Here is a 20,644-nt window from a genome sequence, read left to right on the forward strand (position 1 = left end):
GGCACAGGGTCAAGACTGATTAGCATATGGCCATGTCTGAACTGGGGTGGCTTGGTGAGCAAAATAACGATGGATTAAACCCAGATCTGTCACTGGGGGTGAATGTTTTGCCATTGTGCAACATTCCATCCATCATCTTGTGTGTTTTGCTGTTCACCCTATGTGGGAAGGGTATGCCCAGACGTGGGTCCCGTGCTCACTAAGCCACTGGAGTCCAGCTATCCTGGCTGAAGACAGCTAATAGCCAGAAACCGGTCCTAGGATGCTTGATTCCGGTCCAGGGAAGACATGGCTTGGCAGTTCAGTCTGGACTGTTCCCATGAGGCTCAGGGTCAAGACTGATTTGCATATGGCCATGTCTGAACTGGGGTGGCTTGGTGAATAACAATGGATTAAACCCAGATCTGTGACTGGGGGTGAATGTTTTGCCATTGTGCAACATTCCATCCATTATCTTGTGTGTTTTGCTGTTCATCAGCAGCTTAATTTTTTTTGTTTTAACTGTGATATTGCGTTGCACGTGCATTATGTTCAACTGGCCGAATGCTGATAGTTTAAGGTCAGTCTGTAAAAGGGACGACCATTCCTCTGTATTGTGCTGAAGTGTACAGGGGCTGTTGCCATTGGTCTAACAACATACGAGAGGGGTTGGGGGGGAGGGGGGGGGGGGTGGGCGGACGGAAGACGACGATGGAGCTGTGCAGGAGAAATTATAGCACCTAATTAAGTCACGTTTTTGAACTTTTGAACTTGGAGATAAACCCAGTGCTAAATTAAGGCTGTTGCCTTATGGCACCACTCAGAATCACCACAGGAGAGCGCCAGATTACAACAAATAGCCTAAAGAAGGTGTTACAGCTAGGGGAAATGCAGCGCCTGAACTGCAATGGCAAGCGATGCACTAACATTTCAAATTGCACCATACGCTAAATTGTACTTGGTACACATTATTTTTGTAATGGTTTTTTAATCACACATAAAGAACATTTTGTTGTGACCTGGTACAATGTGACTCATTCAAATTATCCATGTAATTACAAATGCGCACAACAACAGTAGAATAAATATTCTACTGCAGTAAATAATGGAAGAAGAAAACAATTTCCTTGGTTTTTAGTTTTTCCTAGTGCGATTCCTGACACAACCATTTGGAAAATACATAGTTTACAGCCAAGATAAGTTGCAACGAATCATTTTTCAAGTCTTGTGAAATAGGAAGTACCTTTTTCTGATTTAATTCCTTGTGGGTGTAAACCTTTTGCGCATTTCTTGTGATTGTCTGCTCCTTGAATTCTCCTAATTCGTTGACTATGCTGTGTGGTTTTGCCTACTAAACCCTTTCTCTGACCATTTTTTGTTACCTATTGCCAGTTTTCACTTGCCTGATTTATATACATGCTAGTTAAGCTACACAATTATGCAAACTAAGTTACACCTCACTCACTATACTTTATGGAAACAAGTTAATCTGCAACGACAAACAAGCATTTGCAATGCAATAGGTCTCGCATTATTAAAGTTTGAGCTATTGGTGTTGCATTATTTAGCAATGCCAATAGCTCAAACTTTAATAATGTGAGACCTATTGCATTGCAAATGCTTGTTTATTTTTAGCGTATATAAATCCCTTGGAGACTTTTTACATTTCTTGCACCTGTGACTTCCCCAAAATTGGTACCCGATTAGTCCCTGTACTATTGTATGTGGACGACACAGTTTTAATTGTGCACACAGCAAATGGGTTGCAATCATTTTTAAATGGTTTTAATCAAATTATGCAAGATCTGAAGGTGAGTTTATATAAATCTTATGTTATGACTTGTGACCCAAAACATACTATGTCAAAAAAAAATTATTGGGGGGATTGAGGTTCAAAAAATAATAGCTTTTAGTTATCTAGGTCTGATGTTTAATGAGAACATAAACTGGGACAGGTTATTAATTCAGAAAAAAGGGGATGGAGGCAGCTTCTAAATCAATTTTCAGTTTTGCAAAGAATTTAGGACAAAACCCCTCCCAGAAATGGTTATGCTTTATAACAGTAAAGCTCTCAGCATGGGCACATACGGGGCTGGGGTATGGGGTTATTCTATTCCTAAAGCTCTACAAGTAGCAGAAAATACATTTTTAAATAGATTATTAGGGACCCCAAAGACCACCCCAAGTTTTATTACCCATAAGGGGCTGGGTTTTTTTGTTTTTGGAAGCTAAGGTAGGCATGGCCCCCATTCAATTATGGTACAAAATTAGGATCACACAGGAACTATGTTCCACCCGTAATATAATAAAAGATTGCCTCGTGCAGAGTAATATGATTGCAATACCGTGGCTCAAGTACATTAAGAACACTTTTTGTGACCTGGGACTGAGTGCAAAGAATTTAATAAAAGAAAAATATATTGCATATAGTGAGAAAGCTAGGTTCATGTAGGTACTAGACCTGGTCACGGTTCAATCATACGTGCCACTTTCTACATCTAAAGGTGTGGAGTCCTATTTGTCCTGGGTAAATTAACCAGACCTAAGGTTCTACCTAAGTAGGTGACGCGGGAACAAGATTCACTTTTTGGTGCCTTTCCCATTGCAAGGTACTTAGTTTCCATCGCTACCTTACTGTCCGTGGGATGGGAAATCTCATCAATTAACAAAGCACTTTATGCTCTTTTGCATGCTACATTCCTCTCTCAGGTTACGGTTTCTGTGCCCAATTTTAAGAGGGAGATATTTTAACAATCACCAGGAGGGTTTGTGTTTCCTCCAGCGCTTGGAGTCTAGAACTATTTGCTGCTCAGCCTTAAACTGTATTACTCAAGCACTGAGAAGGAGACATGCACTTTAGCTCCAGGTTATGCGTTTGGAAGGACTCTTGTATGTGAGCCAAAAAGCTGTCATGAAATTTTGTAATTCACAGGGATTTTAAAATAGTTCTTTAAGTACTCTTACTTTTCTTTTAAATGTGGGGGACAGTTGATATTTGCATGATTTTATTGTGATCTGACGTATTAAACTGTTAATATTGTGCTTTTATGGGCTGAACAAAGCTTTATGATGATTACTTTTCAAATAGTCTGCTTTTGCTTTTACCCTGACTGGTGTTTGTGTAAAACACTTTTAAAATACGGTGTCTGTCTTCATTTGACAATTTTTTATGTATTTCCTGGTCATTTTTTTAAAAGACAATTGTCTTTTATGGTATTGCCTTTGTTATATATACTGTTGCTAAAGCACTCAGTACAAAATATATCCGCATGAGCCTGCTTTAAATATATGTTAATGCTACCCAGTGTGAGTGAAGCTCCTCAATTCTTAGATTACATCTTTTCTGAACAGCATAGTCCTCTCTCTCTCCCTTCTGCCAGTGGTGGCATGTGCTTTTATGTCTGGTCATTGGTGCCATCTTCGAAAGACAAGCCCAGTATTGCAGCATTCTTACTGCAGTCACAGATGCTTGGTGATGGCACCTTTTTTGCTGAGTCAGAATGTGATGTGTGTTACTGGCAATGACAATACACTTTAGAATGGTATGTAGTCCAAAATATTGTTAAATAACTAGGCTAATTAAAAGCTTCTTGATGCTTCATCGTCTACTTTTGCCACAAGCTGCATTTGATGTGTTGTTTGATCTGGACTTTGGTGGCAGTGTCACTACCTGTTCACACAAATACTCTCCTTTTACTTTTCAGTGCCCGTGTGCATAGGAACACAGATGCTTTCACCTTTCCTGGTGAGGGCCAACCCCTGCAACGACACCGCTCCACCTCCACCCCCAATGTGCACATGATTAGCACCACAACACCAGTGGACAGCAGCATGATAGAGGTAAGTGTAACTGTTGCCCATGCACTCATCTGAGTTTGAAGAAATGCACCCTCTCCTATCTGCTTGAAGCTGTTAGTACCTTTCTTCTAATTATGGCGTGGAAATTAATCATCACTATTTGTTTAAAATGCATATAATATGATTAAATGTCTTCGTTTCTCCATGAACATCCCCTCCTTTCAACACTAAGTAGATTTTGTGGTGATTATTAATAGTACTAAAACAGTAAAACGTACGTTGGTCTGGGCAAATTTTGAGTGTGAATAAGCATCTTTAAGTGAATGCTTTCCATGCACAGGTGAATTAAGTAGATAAAGGGATGCATTTTTCTTTTCTATAGGTGTTCTAGTGTGAAATGTATTTTAGCGACGCCCTGATTGTAAGCGAAATTCCCATATTTTGAGTATAGAAAAGGATGCCCAGATTAGCGTACTATTGATGACACGTAACTAATGTCCCTGATCGGTATGCTTTCCCACTAATTTCTAATTGTAAAAGCCGCCTTTTTTGGGGGCTAACTTGATTCCAAAAAATGTCACTACAAATGTTAGGCCTAAAACGCGTCCCGCATCTCCCACCTAATCTTCGCCAAGAGCTGAGTTTGAAATTTGCCCCTCAAAATTAGTGGTTTCTCTTACTCACACTCTAAACGTTTTGTCTGTTGGCTGGTTGTGCAATTAAGATATATATATATATATATATATATATATATATATATATATATATATATATATATATATGTTTGATATCTGAACAGAGCCTCCATCATGGATCACTTTACTTACAAATAGTCCCAATAATAACCTTTGTTCTCAGTCCCAGGGAGTCTGTTTGATTCCAACTTGAGCCACTTGCATTAAAGACTTGTTTGTACTGTAGCTAGATTATTGGTATGACTCATGAACACAATCTACAGCAGCTGTGTTTGACTGTAAGAGTTTCGATTCACCACAAATGAGTACCCAGAATGTAAATGGACTCTGGTACACATAATTGCAAAATCCTTTTGCAATGCTTATAAAAAGTCAGGAAAAATGTGCTGGAACTGCAAGTTGTGAAGCCCCCATTTGGATATTTGGCACTCAATCGGCAGTCAGGACACTTGGATTGTGATATCAGAAAGCAGAAGTAACCTAGAAGCATAAAAGTCTAATTGAACTACAATTGATTTTGTGAGCCTGGCTTTTATTTCTAATGGCTTTTGTTGAGTCTTCCATATTTCTACCCAAGATAATGTGTTTTGTAAGTGCCTGAGATGCCTTACAAGCGGAACCAGTTATTTCTCTGATAACAGACATCTACGGTGTGTTGTCCAGTTGTGATTTTGACAAACAATGTAAAAAGTAAGTACCAATTGCACCTGTTAAAATTATCTCATGCCACACAATACAGGCATTCATGGCTTACAAACTGCAGTGGGTGGGATGTAGCTTTGCTGATGCCTGGTGAATTGATCTGACACTTTCCAATGAACACGTTGCTGTCACAGCTTCTCTTCCTTATTCAGTGCATGTTCCCTTTTTACACCCAGGATTGAGCAGCTTTCATTACAATGCGGTTTGGAAAACTTCCCAGTGTCATTGGTCTGCTTGCCTAATCGTAATCCCTACAAATAGTATACTTTCTATTTGCAACCCTCCCTGCAGCTTCCTTAAGGTCTTTCAGCCAAACACTTTTGCCTTCTGGTAGCTTCATCCAAAATGGCTACCATTAACTTCTACAGAGGTATGACTTCCATTAGTTTGTAGATTAAATAATTACAGCCATCAGCTCAATGTTGAAGACAGATGAAACCTGTAGATCTCCTTGCTCTAGCCCGACCCGTGTGAATGCCAGACAAATACACTATAGTTCATATTTCCAAAGAGGACGGAAAGGATCATTTTAACACTGGCACATTGGAGACAAAGACTGTATAAATATAGCCATCACTCCTCAGTTTCCCCACCTGAATCATTAGAGCCACAGGCTAAATACTGATGGACCTGAGATCCACAGAGCCATGGAAAGGATAATTAAAACCCAAATACCAATTATATTCCACAATAGCCACAATGTCCTTAGCCACACAACCACACAAATCTTTACTGTAGCAGCCCTCAATACTGCCAGCATTGGGACATAGCTGAGCATGCCCCCCATTCGGTTGGGGAAAATTAAGGTCACCACCACTTTTCAAGTCAGCAGACACTGTTTCAAACCTGGGCTTCATGTGACAATCAATCAGTTTGTATAGCGCAGCTACTCACCTGTGAGGGTCTCAAGGCGCTCGTCATTGTATAGCGTTGTAGTGTTGGTTTGCTTACATTGGAGTAAAGAGTAAGAACCTAATGGCAATTATTCGTAAGTGAAAAGACCACGATTGGTAACTGTCCAGGATGGCATGGAGTAAAATGGGCACCCTAAGGAAAACTAACTGTGCTGAATGGTTTCTCTTCCTGCCGTCTGATAGAACAAGTTGGGTCATTTGGATGTCCAGACATGTGTTACCTGGGGAGTGCCTCAGAGTTCATCACAACATCTCTCCATGATTTTTGTTACATAAAATAATGTGTAGATTGCTTTATTAGATGGCAGTCTTTCCCCCATTTATATATGATGACCAGCATGAGGAAGACATTTCTCAATCACGTCTTGAAAATTAAGGTGTTTCTCAAAGTTAAATGACTTCCTATTGGCTAAAATTAAATCTGGGCGACACTGATTGGCTTCTTCTGTTTATAGAAAGAAGCATTCATTCCTGCACACAAGTGTGGTTGGATAAGTTAAAGCTGCTTAAAGTCTCTCCTACAGTTTTGTCACTAAACTTCATAAATGATATTCTTTAGTGCTAAGGCCATGTTACCAAGGCAATCTACCGTCTACTGACTTGAAAGGTACTGAGCCCATGATCTCTTCTAAGAACTTTCAAATTACTAGCAGTGCTGCTGTCAGTCAATGAAGGCAACACAATTCAGACTGGTGTGCTTGAAATGTATCTAGCTGCAATGAAATGCATTGTGCCTGAAGCAGCTCCATTCATACAGAGAATCTAATAAAGCATCTAGATAACCCCATTATTGTTAAACGTGCCTGTCCTTGGCTCCTGCTGAAATCCAATTCAATATTTACTGTAACACATATAATATAGTTTTTTTGAACCTGCTGTCATATCCTCCGTGACAGATCGATAATTGTGTGATGCTCCCTCGTTGCCAGGAGCAAATCACTCTCTTTTCCGATATCCCCAAGATGAATAATACTAAAAAACATTCAAGTCAAGCTAGAACATGAAAGTTAGCAAGACCCAGGAAGTGTGCTGAATTTAATCAGAGCTTCCTAATGTTAAGGTGGATGCCCAAAGAGCATCTTTTGAAAATAATATTTCCAAGAAATAAACTGTGTACATATGCCTGTCCTTCCCATGGATGATTTACCCCAATTGTTCTTTGTGGTCTTTCATGTTGCGTGCTTGATCTCATCTAAGCTCTTTGCAAACCACTCTGATACTGTTGCATCAGTTTACAATTAAAAAGACAATAATAAGGCAAACCAGCCCAACTGTAACCCTTTCAGTGATGAGTTCTCAAACAGATCACATTGGGCCCTTCTTTTGCACAGTTAGTTGGGTTCTAAATTCTTGTCCAGTATTTTTGGATGCTTTGACGTTATTACCGCCATATTAAAATGTATTTCATATGGATTATGCTTCTTATTGTGCAAAGTATAGCCTGTTAGGAACTGCACTGTGATTTTTTTTTTCATTCTACAATGTAATCATTGGTGAACACTGTACCCTTAATGTTTATTGAGCTAACTCCTGTACCCTTTGCTCTCTTTTGCAGCTGGCATTGAGTGGCCAAGCAGCTTCCCGTAAGTACACCCTTCTTCCTCTACTTACCAGTAGGTCATTCTCTCTCTGGCACACCAGTTGATTAGAATGCTGTCTGTCTTTCCGATAGCAGAAGGCGACAGTGCTCCTAGAGTGTCCCCTGGCAGCTCTAACGTAGTCTCCCCCGGGAGGAAGTCACCACATCCCAAATCGCCTTCTGATCGCAAACCCTCTTCCTCAGCTGACAAAAAGGTGGTAAGTGGGACTTTCATCACTTTGACATTGTTTTGTGCAAGTCTTCCAGATATACATGTGAGCCTGTGCGCATGCCGGCTATTTCATCCTGTGTTATTGGGATCAGTTCGTCAAGATAACTTTTGTCTGCAAACCCCACACAGAAACCACTTGGATATCGGGATTCAGGTTACTACTGGGAGGTGAATAGCAATGAAGTCGATGTTAAAAAGCGAATCGGCACTGGCTCCTTTGGCACAGTCTTCAAAGGCAAATGGCATGGGGACGTGGCAGTGAAGATTCTGAAGGTCACCAATCCCACAGCTGAGCAGATCCAGGCCTTCAAAAATGAGATGCAAGTCTTGAGGTAATTTTGCAACTGACTTTCAGAATGAACCACCACACAGTGTGGTACTTAACCATCAGCATATGTCGATGCCCATTTACAATTGTATATTATGAGCCTCATTGATTCCTTTTAACAAAGCTTTATTTTCATCCAGAAGTCTTATAGATCTCTCTCATACCTTATCCTCAAACAACCCCACCCTCTACCGTTTGTGTATACTCTAGGAAAGCACTTTCCTGTAGCAGAAGTGGCATCCATGCCTGCCACAGTACCAAAAAGCGAAGTATGTGGGTCAGACCCCATGCGGGGTGCCAGAGTGCAGACAGGGGCTACGGACCCAACTCTGGTAGGTGAGGTTGTTTGCCACTGGTGTCGTAGGGTTCATGCTACTATAGCTCTATTCCTGGACCAAATTCACCCTTTCCACACTTGACTCCCAGGGTAGCAGTGGTGAGCTTCCAAAGCCTTCTCACAGAGGTCATGTAAGGGACTCAAAAGTCAACCATCAACCAACAAGCACAGTATCCAGCGCTGTGCTTATCTTCTTGTTACAGAAAAGTATTATACTCATACAGTAAAACAAAATACTGCCCACTACTACAAAGGTAAAGGTGGTTCAGGTACAGGGTTGTATGCTCACACCCTCTTTGGTGCCCACTTCTGCACGCTCTCTTTCTTTCTCACGAAAACTCCCTCACCTAGGGTACCTTGTGCAAAGATACAGAGAATATGCATACATTATACACAGATGTGGATCACTATGTTATATCTGATATTTAGCTCATTGGTCAGTTAAGTAGTCTTTAGGCCTGATATGTTTATATTGACAAAGTTTAGCATTCATACAGGCAGATTTCTCTGTCCACGTATTAGACACAGTCTCTCCGTTTGTGTGGGTGCAGCCCTTCGTTACCTGCTGAAATATCCTGGCTAATCAGCCATGCGGGTCGGGCAGTATGAAAGTCGCACCCTCAGACTTCACTATCTGTGACTGGGGACTACAGACTGTGGTATCATGCATCTCTGGGCCACTGGGATTGAATGCTCTTGGCTGGCTCGCTGGCAGTTGCTGGCCTCCGGGCTGATGTATTTGTGCGTTTGTCTTCTTCAGATGCAGTCTCTGAAGCTGATTCAGAGGAATGCTCCTTTTCAGCAGTTGTGGCTCCTGTGGTGACGCAGCAGCTCCTTATTGATAGGCACTTCTGTTGGCGGCAGCAGCAGCATCAATGAGGCGATTGTGGTTGAAGGGTAAGCCATCACCACTCTCCTCTGTTCCTGGCTGTATCTTCACCTGAGACAGAACTGGTGGAAATTCGTCCTCCTCCAGCATCCCTTTTATAATGTTGGAACATTCCTTGGCACCATCTAATTTTGCGCCATTGCCAGGACCTTCGCTTGTTCCTCTTGCTCCAATGCTGATATAGAAGCTGACCCCGCCGCCGCTTCCGCTACCACCATCTCCTCATGATGTCCTGCTGGCCCCAGTCAAGACACTGCAGTACAAGAAGGAGGCTCAGAGACTAACAGAGGAGGAGGAATGAAGGGATAAATGTGCTGATGCCCGCCATTGTTAATAGCACACCATGCAAGAAATGGACTCCGATCCTCTGCTTGTTTGAAGAGCATCAGGACACAGATGACCGCAAGAGTCTATCCCTTCCACCACTCACCACATCTGAAGCGGCCCACTATCTACAATTTTAGAATTCTATTGGGCTGGATACATCACCAAATATTGATATTGATCCACTCCCAAGACCTACTTCCATGCGATCTTTAAGAAGGCAGCCAAAGTGCTTCACTACCTCAGTGAAAGGAAGCATGGGCAAAACCACCCACAGTCTTTTCGTTGAACAGCGACAATAGGCTTTATAGGTCAGCACCGGAGGACCCAGTATTTCTTTTGGTCCATCCTGCGCTGCAGGGTCTTGTGGTACATATTTCCTCCTGTGCAAAAATCAATCAGGGATCCTTTCCTACCCACCCGACTAACAAAGTGCAATAAACTGAATGTAGTGGGTAAGAAAGTGTTCTCAGTGGGCAGCCTAGCATTGCGTTCACTCATCGCCACATCCCTTCTTACCTCTCTACCTATGCCTTGTGAGTTGTGGTGGCAAAGATTGTTCCAAACCTACCTGACCATCTGAAAGGTCGTTTTTCAAAGTCATCCATGATGGTTAAGCCGTGAAGGTGGGTCTGCTACCAGCATATTTAATGGCCAGGGCTATGGGGTCCTCAATATCCCTTAATTGTTGCACCTAGCTGCGTTCTACAGGTTTCTATGTGTATGTTCAGGACACACTGTTTAGAGTCGAGGCAGACGTAGCCTTGGAGCAACTTAAGGCTAGGAAGGCAGCGGCACAGGGCTCTGGAGCTTCACCACAGTGAAGGACGTCTGCCAGTTTGAGATTTGGGGCCAGTTCATGCCACATCAGCCCGCACAGACCCCCGTAAAACAACAAAATCTCTTTGTGCAACAGTACATGGGCAAAGGCAATGGAATGGGTTGCCATACTCTGCAATCCTCTTCCTCCCCAGCACCACCTTGCACAGCTGCTTTAGCTACCCCTTGATGCAGGTTGTATAGCCTATTGAAGGACTGATATCCTTCTTTTCACAGGACTTAAGGGCTGTACTATTATTTCAATGTGTCCTTCAGATTGTAGAATTAAAGTATATTCTTCCCTTCCTGCAGCTCCACACCCATAACCAATACGCAACCTCAACAGTCCCTACTAGCATATGATCATAGGCGAATACTGCATGTGGAGGTGGTTTAGTTGCAAAAAGGAGTGGCGGAGTTTGTGCCAGAGCAGGAAATGGAGCAGGAGTGCTATTCTTGGTACTCCCTCTATTTGAAGGATTTAAACTGCCACATTCTGGTCCTACGGTTACACAGGAAGTACCTGCACTAGTAGTGAGTAGGGTCTACCCTCTGCCAGTTCGTAGTCCTCCCATTGACATTGTCACCGCAAGTCTTTTTGATGGTGACAGTAGTGGTTGTGGCCCATCTCAGGAGGTCGTGGATCCCTGTATTACTGTATTTCTAAAAACAGCAGCTCAAAACTGATTCTCCACTGTTGTTCAGGGTAATAGGGTTAAATATTAAAGTCTCAGGTAAGAGTTTATCAGATTGTGCAGGGTCTGAAGAAGCATACTGATCCCAAAAATGTTCACTCAAAATGCCCAGGGGGCCACTAGTTTGGATAACTTTAACCACATGTGGGGCCTCTCAGGCCATTTACTGAAAAACATCAGTCATTGTTTTCTGCACTGGGCCAAGGCCAGGACCAGCACGCCAGGAGGACCAGGGTGTGAAAGGCCACACAAGTGATGTTTGGGCTGCACTATATTAGTAATCTTACAGGTGTCTGACATATATGGAACTAAAGAGGACAGTACCTGCACCAATAGTTTCTTAGGATGATTTCTTTCAACCCCAGTACTACCTCTGCTTATTGCACCATGCACGGTCGCATCCACATCTCCTAGCATGATTGTGGTTTCTCCAACCTCTGAGTGATCCATGGGCTCCTCTGGCTTTACATTGGGCTCTGTCACACCTTTGGGTTTCTTGGGCTCTTTACACTCCGGCGAGGTCTGCTCCCCACAAGCCAGTTCCTGTAAGGGTGCCAATAGATTCTGGACATCAGCAGCATTTCTGCTCCCTCTACTTTGTTTTGTGGGAGTATTTGTTAGTGGAAAGGATTTCATAGGAAGAGACTGGACAGCAGAGGTTTTTCTTCCAAAATGTTTGTATCTTGACATGGAGAGTCCTAGCTTATCTCAGAGGTCGATTTTGCGTGTCTGGTCAGGAGCAACAACTTTCAAAATGCTTGACTTAATGTGCAAAACAAAGTGTTTAGAATTTGACTCATTCGTTGACAGCAGCCAGTTGAGTACCTTCTATTCAGGATTGACTTAGAGAGGTTGTTTCAGGCTGAGAATGGGGCACGCTGCATAGGTATGTTCTCTGTGCTTCATTGCTTTCAACCTAGGTTTGCACCACATGGCTCACAAAAGCTTTCCCTGGTTGGTAAGCAGGTACCTTAACCACACTCTATGCTTTCTGTAGGCTCTACATATTCTGTTACTCAACATAGTAACTTTTGCAAGGGTCTGGTCCTGTTTTCCATTCTTTCGTACAAGCCTCTTAGAATCCCTGCCTTTTGAGTGTATTTGCGACTGCTGATGAAGACCCCAGGAAGGAAGATTGAGCCAAATTTTGAGGGCATGCTGTGGGGTCAGAGGAACGTGCACTTGCATTTTGTGCTATTATAGTTGGCGAATCATGCCAGTAACTTAAGAGTAGGGAGGATGTGAAGGTGAGTAACTTGGTATGTCTGGATCACTTGGTTATAGCCTTGTTATCTACCTGTCGCTTCTTTCTTGCTTTAAGTAGTTTCAGCATACTTCTTGTTCCCAACGAACAGTCCGTATTCTTATCTATGGAACCCTTGGATGTTAGCTGGACAAACATACTGTCACTTTATTCCCTTATGAGTTACTTTTCTTTACTTGGTTTCTAACAGGAAGACTCGTCATGTGAACATCTTGCTCTTCATGGGCTTTATGACAAAGCCCACCTTTGCCATCATCACACAATGGTGTGAAGGGAGCAGCCTGTACCATCACCTACATGTGAACGAGACCCGCTTTGACATGTTTCAACTCATTGATGTTGCGCGGCAAACAGCTCAGGGAATGGAGTAAGTAGCAACCCTTGTATATCTTGTTCCTGTATGCTTGTATTAGATGTGCATTTCAACCGACCTAAAGCCTGTCTGCTATGTTTCAAGCAATAGAACACCAAATGTCAGCAACCAATGAGTCCCCCTTCCCAGATTAATCTTATGAGAGCAGTTGGAGGCTTTTCAACTTCTAGGCCTAACTCTGTGTCTTTCAAACCCATAACTGCACCTTGTACGCACTGGCAACGCTTCTTTTGCTCATCTTGCTTGAAAAACATTCATGTACAGTATTCCCTCCCCGGCCTGTTTCAAATCTTCTTTAAAATATTGTTATGAACAGTACACTTCTACTTTCCTCCATATGAAAAATTGGAATTTTGACACTTGTATCTCTTACTTCACCCACCCAATAATAGACATTTAGTGCAGGGAACATTCCCACCCTGCCTTTTGAGTAATGGGTTTTTGTCAATATTGATGTACTTATCACTCTTTTTTGTAACTATTCTTCATAGGCATCACTATTCTGTTGCTATGAATAATAAAGATAGCATGCAAAACATTGTTTTCTAAATGAAATGAACTGTACATGTATTCAGAGTTTTATTTGTAAGCCACTTCAGGTAGTAGAGAGGTAGTAGAGAATGTTAGTCGGAGGCTGTAAACAGCAGAGAAAGAAAATCAATAAGAGCTTTAAGTGTCCAAAAAAAGTTAAAATACCTCATTTTATGGTGGCACCTAGCTCAGTTGCTTTAAAGATTGAATGTCACTTACCTTGTTTTCATGATAATTGTTGCTGACACAAAGTGTTTTTAACTAGATTTTAATTCTCAAAGCAATTATTTTACCAATCTCTGTAATAAGCAAATACTGTTTTACTGTCCCTCAATTGTTCAGAGAAGCAGAAAATGTTTAGGAATGCCTAGCAAATACTTTTTTCAAAAAGGTGCACAATCTAATGCATTAAATATTTCCTAAATATGATCCACTTATTCAAGTTTTAACAGATCTCTACATGTCCTTCTGGTTACTTCAATGTGTTAGGCGGAATACAGAAAAGGACCAAGTTCAGTCCAGTGCTGTCACTGAAGGGAAGGCCCGGTCCACTATTCTCTGCCCCACAAAATGCAATGATTAGTTGAAAGCTTGGTGTAAGAATCACTTCTTCAGGCCTGCCTTGAAAAACAATTTGTTTGGTTCTGTTCTGTTGCCTGGGTTCAAGGAGTTCTATTGTTTGGGTCCCTGGATTTCTTACCATGTTTATCCAGTCTCAAGGCACATTAAACTGTAAGGATTGTCATTGGCCAATGCTGTTTGCAGTTGGGCACGTATTAGATGTCCAATTTCTGCAGGGATCCTGTAGCTCTTCCATAGTTATTCTTGTGCATGCCACAAAAGAACTGTGAACTGCATTCCTGCTGCTACTGGAAGCCAGTAAAGTGCTTTCCTGGCAGCCTTTAGGTGGTTGTATCACCACAGGTTGAGACCTATTTGGCATCTTGATTCTCTTAGGCCTTTCTATCAACCTCCTTGCGAGCACAGTATAAGCTCTGCTGTAAAAGTCTCTGTGTGGCATCAGAAGGGCTCTAGTTAGCTCCGTTTGGGGATCACTTTCTCTTCAGGGATTAGTGAAAGCTCCAAATTGATGCTCCTGATTACTACACTCACCTAGAGATTGATGGAGACTTCAAAGTTGTATGAGGCCCCCTTTTTCATAACTTTCTGATTTCTTTAAGGTGATTCACCTAGATTGGCTGGACGCATGAACGGCAGTGAGGTGTAGACTCTTGTCTTCGAGTTATAGGAAGATGTCTGTTTTGTCTCCTGAAGCTCTCTTACAGCCATACAAATGCACAGTTCAGGCGCATGGAGATTTTAACCTCATTCAGTGGCCTGTTTACTAGCTGTTAGTGGATTTCAGTGCTGTCAGGGTACATTTGGAGGGTTGTCCATTACTTCTCTAAAGGCATTGCCAATGTCCATCTGTAAATGTTGAAGAGAAGACACAAAAGAGATGGCTCTTGATGGAAACTCACATAACAGACTCAGAAGTGATAATCCCACTGACCCAATTCCAAATCATTGGATCTGGTTGGTGAAAATGGAACAAATCTAAAACCACGTGAAAAAAACAATTACTCTGCACATTCCTTGAGTCTGCTCATCAATTTATCAGTATATTATGATCCACTATGTCAAGTACTTGTTTTACAACAAGTACTGCAGCAGCCTTTTGCTTTTGCAGTGCCCCTTGCTTACATGAACAGGGATTGGCGGTCATGACGGAAAAGGTTTAGTTTGATGTATTTATGTTGCAGCCACTTTTGTTAGCAGAGATATGATGGTGGTGTGTTTGAAGAAGCCTGTTGAAACTGTGAAAAAGTAGGAGTTGATCATGGCTTTGACATCTACCTGAAGAGAGAGCAGGAATTGTTTATTAGGGGCTGCTGAGCATTGTAAATTGGAATTATAGAAGCTTTTGTTCCTTGGACCAACTTTGATACTTCCTGTTTGTCATCGTGTGAAAAGAGGTTTGGAAAACTGAATCAAAGGTAGTTGGCGTGAGAGCATGAGATGATGGTTCAGAGTTTCTAAATAAAGTTGGGAGATTTTGATAATTGGAGAATTCAAAGAAGACAGGGAGGTCTTCACAGTGCTGCCACGTCAAGGAGCGTTAATTTAAGGCTTCTAGATTGTTTGTATCCTGGTACATTCTAAATAAACTCCTAGTTTGATGTGTGGCCTAGTGATTTTTTTTGCATAGTTGACCTTTTAGTTTCTTTAATGACTTTGTGGTAGTTCGTCATGTGCCTCTTGCAAAGGACCTTACCAACGTCAGCCTTTGATTTCCAACATCTCCATTTGAAAATGCATGTGGTTCATTAAAACTCACATATGTCTTTGTTAACCCATTTGTTCCCAACTGATGATCTAAAGATTTCACTGAATAGCCGTACTTCTTCCAACATTTCCTTTGCTTTATTAATTATGTTGTGACAGCAAAAGACGTGCTTCACAGTAATTTTGACCACTTCAAGTATCTCCTTGAAACACTGGATATACTCCTGAAAAATGTTTTATATTCTTGGTCAGATATAGAAACATTGATTTTTGTGGACCTTATTTCAACCATTATCTATAGCCTTCTATAGATGTTTAAAGGGCCATTGGTGGTAACGTTGGTTAAGAAAACAGACGCTGTTTTTTGCTTCTTTTTTGTAACTCAGTTTGTGCTAAGGCTGTAGAGCACTTCGCTCCCCCTTCCCACTCCGCCTAGAAGTCTGTTTGGGCTAAGGTCGAAGAACATCAACTGTTAGTGTCCTGATGTTTTCATGGTGGCCTTGGTGATCTGTGTTGATGAGTTCTGGCCTTCCCCCAGTGGGCCAAATGAAGATCTATGTCGGCATGTGCAGGCCCCCTATATGAGGCTTGGAAGTGGGAACGTTTTTCTTTTTGCTTGTAATCTGATAATAACATTATTTTCTCTTAAGCTACACCTGTTGACCAGTCGCTTATTCCCCCTGGATGAAAATAAGGAAGTGTTCTGGGCAGACATCAGTGTCTGTGCTTCTAAGGAACGTGAGACTATTATATGGGTTCCCAGAGGTAGGAGAGGCTACTGGGCATTATGTTGTGTGGGCACTATTTACAGCAGATTTCTAGACAAGCAAATTCTGTTCCACTCCAGTTGGATAAATAAATCCCTCCCGTTAGGCACTTGACTCTCCCCGGTTGGTGAAGACATGCAGGCGTGGCTTACTGTGGTGGATAGTTAGGGTTGGAAACGCAGATAAGCAATGACACAGTAAATAACACTGAGTGTACTGCTGGTCCATCCTCTATTATAGCTTTAAAGAAGAATAGGTAATCAAAGAGGAACATTGATATAAGCCAGAGGTGCATACATCCCTAAGCCAGTGGTCCTCACATCTCAAAGCCAGCTTTCCCAGCATTCCAAACCAGAGGTTTCAGCATCCCAATGCCAGACAAGCATGCATCCCAGTCTCAGGCATGCGTTCATCCGAAATGCCAGACATAGGTGCATCCAATAGCCAGAGTTCCTAGCATCCCAAGGCCAGAGGTCCTCACATCCCATACCCAGAGGTTCTAGCATCCCAACCCAAGACATGCATTCATTCCAGACATGCATGCATCACAGACATGCGTGCATCACAAACCCAGACAAGCATGCATCTAAGACCCAGACATACATGCATCCCAGACCCAGGCATATGTGCATCCGAAAGCCAGATTTCCTAGCATCACAAAGCCAAAGGTTCTAGCATCACAAACCCAGAGGTCCCAGCAATCCAAAATCTAGACCTTAGTGCTTCCCAAAGCCAGGTGTGTGCATCCCAAAGCCAGAGGTCCTTGCAACCCATGCCCAGAGTTCCTTGCATCCCATGCCCAGAGTTCCTTGCATCCCATGCCCAGAGTTCCTTGCATCCCATGCCCAGAGTTCCTTGCATCCCATGCCCAGAGTTCCTTGCATCCCATGCCCAGAGTTCCTTGCATCCCATGCCCAGAGTTCCTAGCATCCCATGCCCAGAGTTCTAGCCTCCCATGCCCAGAGTTCTAGCCTCCCATGCCCAGAGTTCTAGCCTCCCATGCCCAGAGTTCTAGCCTCCCATGCCCAGAGTTCCTAGCCTCCCATGCCCAGAGTTCCTAGCATCCCATGCCCAGAGTTCCTAGCATCCCATGCCCAGAGTTCCTAGCATCCCATGCCCAGAGTTCCTAGCATCCCATGCCCAGAGTTCCTAGCATCCCATGCCCAGAGTTCCTAGCATCCCATGCCCAGAGTTCCTAGCATCCCATGCCCAGAGTTCCTAGCATCCCATGCCCAGAGTTCCTAGCATCCCATGCCCAGAGTTCCTAGCATCCCATGCCCAGAGTTCCTAGCATCCCATGCCCAGAGTTCCTAGCATCCCATGCCCAGAGTTCCTAGCATCCCATGCCCAGAGTTCTAGCATCCCATGCCCAGAGTTCTAGCATCCCATGCCCAGAGTTCTAGCATCCCATGCCCAGAGTTCTAGCATCCCATGCCCAGAGTTCTAGCATCCCATGCCCAGAGTTCCTAGCATCCCATGCCCAGAGTTCCTAGCATCCCATGCCCAGAGTTCCTAGCATCCCATGCCCAGAGTTCCTAGCATCCCATGCCCAGAGTTCCTAGCATCCCATGCCCAGAGTTCCTAGCATCCCATGCCCAGAGTTCCTAGCATCCCATGCCCAGAGTTCCTAGCATCCCATGCCCAGAGTTCCTAGCATCCCATGCCCAGAGTTCCTAGCATCCCATGCCCAGAGTTCCTAGCATCCCATGCCCAGAGTTCCTAGCATCCCATGCCCAGAGTTCCTAGCATCCCATGCCCAGAGTTCCTAGCATCCCATGCCCAGAGTTCCTAGCATCCCATGCCCAGAGTTCCTAGCATCCCATGCCCAGAGGTCCTAGCATCCCATGCCCAGAGGTCCTAGCATCCCATGCCCAAAGGTCCTAGCATCCCATGCCCAGAGGTCCTAGCATCTCATGCCCAGAGGTCCTAGCATCTCATGCCCAGAGGTCCTAGCATCCCATGCCCAGAGGTCCTAGCACCCCATGCCCAGAGGTCCTAGCACCCCATGCCCAGAGGTCCTAGCATCCCAGACCCAAATGGTCTAGCATCCCAGACCCAAATGTTCTAGCATCCCTAAGCTAGCATCCCATACCCATTGGTTCTAGTATGCCACACTGAAAGGTTCTAGCATCCCCAAGCCCGACATGTCTGCATCGAAATTCTTCTTTTTTTAACAGTTCACATGCCAACTTCTCGGTTTTTATATAAAAATGAGCCGGTTTGCCAATTTTATTCAAAGAGACAGTGTTTGTAAGCTCTTGGAAACTTTCATGAATCATCAGGTTTTACCCTTTTTGTAAAAACAATTGAGTGACTAAAATCGAAGTGCCAGACAGACGAAAGGTATTAGAATTGCAAGTTGCCTCGCTCTCTGGTTCAGTGTGTCTGACTCTAGGCACCAACTAGACAATTTAATGGGCTTCACTGAGTTTACAATACAATTATTAACAGTTTTTGACAACTCAAATAAGAAGTTTGACACCCAGCTAAAAATAAAGAAAACTTGTTCTTGGATTCTGTGAGTTGCCTTCTCAGTGGACAATTTGATGTAGTCTGTATCCAGTAGAACACTGCACACCTGGGACCGGCTACTTAAGCGGCTACTTAAATCTTCCAATCTGTGTAGACTATTTCAACGTTAACGGAGATAGCAGTGTGTCAGTTGGGGTGATACATTTTATTTGCTCGTAATTCAAGTCTGGCTGCTCGCGGTCTAACCTTTCCATGGTTGGGAGATTGGGACACCCCTCAGTATAGATGGCACCACAAGACTAAAATGATGCCCACTAGTACTTTGGAAATAAGATAATGGTCCCAACATAGCTTAAAATCAAACTACAATATCTCCTGAGCAGTGATAACTGGTGAAATGGGTCAGACAGTTCTGAAATCCAAGCGTCCAGCTGTAGCCAAAAGAATGCCCGGGTTTAGAAGGCGGTTGGGATAGGGGGGGACTGTTGTAAAATACCGGAGCCATAAAGAGTAGAGGACAGGTTACGGACAGTGCATCCTCATGACAGATGACGGAAGGAAAGTATTGCAGAGGCACTGTGACCAAAGTCATGATCCTGATTTCATGTAATGACTCTGGCCAACTGGATTACAATAATCACATTGCTGATTGGAGTCTCAGTCTGTTCTGGGGATCTTTGTTCGGGTCCTTACTCATGTGTACCATGTACAAGTAAGTCTTCCTTGTAGTCAAGTGTTGGCGGCACACTAGGAAGGCCAGCTCCTTTTCTAGTTGGTCATGGCAACAGGGATTCTACAGAGACCAGTTTGTACCCCAACTGCAATTATTACAAGTACCAGCAAATGTTCTGCCCTCTGCAGTTCTCTGTTCCCACTACTAATGTGAAAGAGCAGCTGGATATACAGACAGATATGAGTTCTCCTATATGGCACAGAATCTGGACCCAGGTGGGACCAAAAATGTTTTATGACATTAATGAAGATTGGTATCAGTGAGAGCTTAGGTGTTCAAGTAGGTAATCTTTCCTTCTGTTTACAGTGAGTCTATCTCCTCTCATATCTTTGCACTTTCTCCCTTGATGATAAAACTTATTTCTTTGTACTCTGCACCCAACCCCAATGAAAAATCGTCCGGACAGTACTTTATTCATATGCTTTGTTAGTACAAATCTTTTATTTATTGGGTGTCATGATGTGGTTTAGTTATCACAAAATATAGCAAAATATGTTAGGATATGCTCTTGACCATGATTACGTATCATTCTCGTCCTCCTCAGTTATCTTCACGCCAAGAACATAATCCATCGGGACCTGAAATCCAACAGTATCCTTTGATGATAAGTCACTTATTAGGATCAGGTGAGGAGTGTATGGAAGGGTGTGTCCCTTCAATTCTGTAGATTGTTTAATGTCTGTGCCACAACTATAAGAGACCAGGGTTGAGTCAGATGTAGGTACATTTGCTTGTAGCGACAAACAGATTTGGCCAATGTCCTGATGACCTCCTTGGCACAAATGTGGATTTGTAAAGCAACTCTCTGTGGTCTATTGATGTCTCCTCCAGAGGGCCTGTAAGTTCTCCTTTTGTGATGATGATTTCTTAGCCTTGGGGACCCGCTTTGGAAGATCACAATCACAATAAAGCTCTGTTTCCAAGGCT

General features: G+C 43.1%; 1 protein-coding gene across 2 annotated transcripts in view; it reads left to right on the plus strand.

The window, feature by feature from the left end:
* The window catches only part of ARAF (A-Raf proto-oncogene, serine/threonine kinase), a 198,251-nt gene that overhangs the window by 93,591 nt on the left and 84,016 nt on the right, over positions 1-20,644 (plus strand). The window contains exons 7-12 of one of the 2 annotated variants that reach the window (XM_078664774.1): positions 3,684-3,819; positions 7,644-7,671; positions 7,764-7,885; positions 8,029-8,231; positions 12,746-12,922; positions 20,262-20,308. In XM_078664774.1, the coding sequence (XP_078520900.1) occupies positions 3,684-3,819; positions 7,644-7,671; positions 7,764-7,885; positions 8,029-8,231; positions 12,746-12,922; positions 20,262-20,308 (713 nt within the window). Of the gene's footprint in view, positions 1-3,683; positions 3,820-7,643; positions 7,672-7,760; positions 7,886-8,028; positions 8,232-12,745; positions 12,923-20,261; positions 20,309-20,644 lie in introns of both variants that reach the window. The other variant, XM_078664773.1, reaches the window with a different exon arrangement.

Source organism: Lissotriton helveticus, chromosome 10, assembly GCF_964261635.1.
Source record: "Lissotriton helveticus chromosome 10, aLisHel1.1, whole genome shotgun sequence".
NCBI lineage: Eukaryota > Metazoa > Chordata > Amphibia > Caudata > Salamandridae > Lissotriton > Lissotriton helveticus.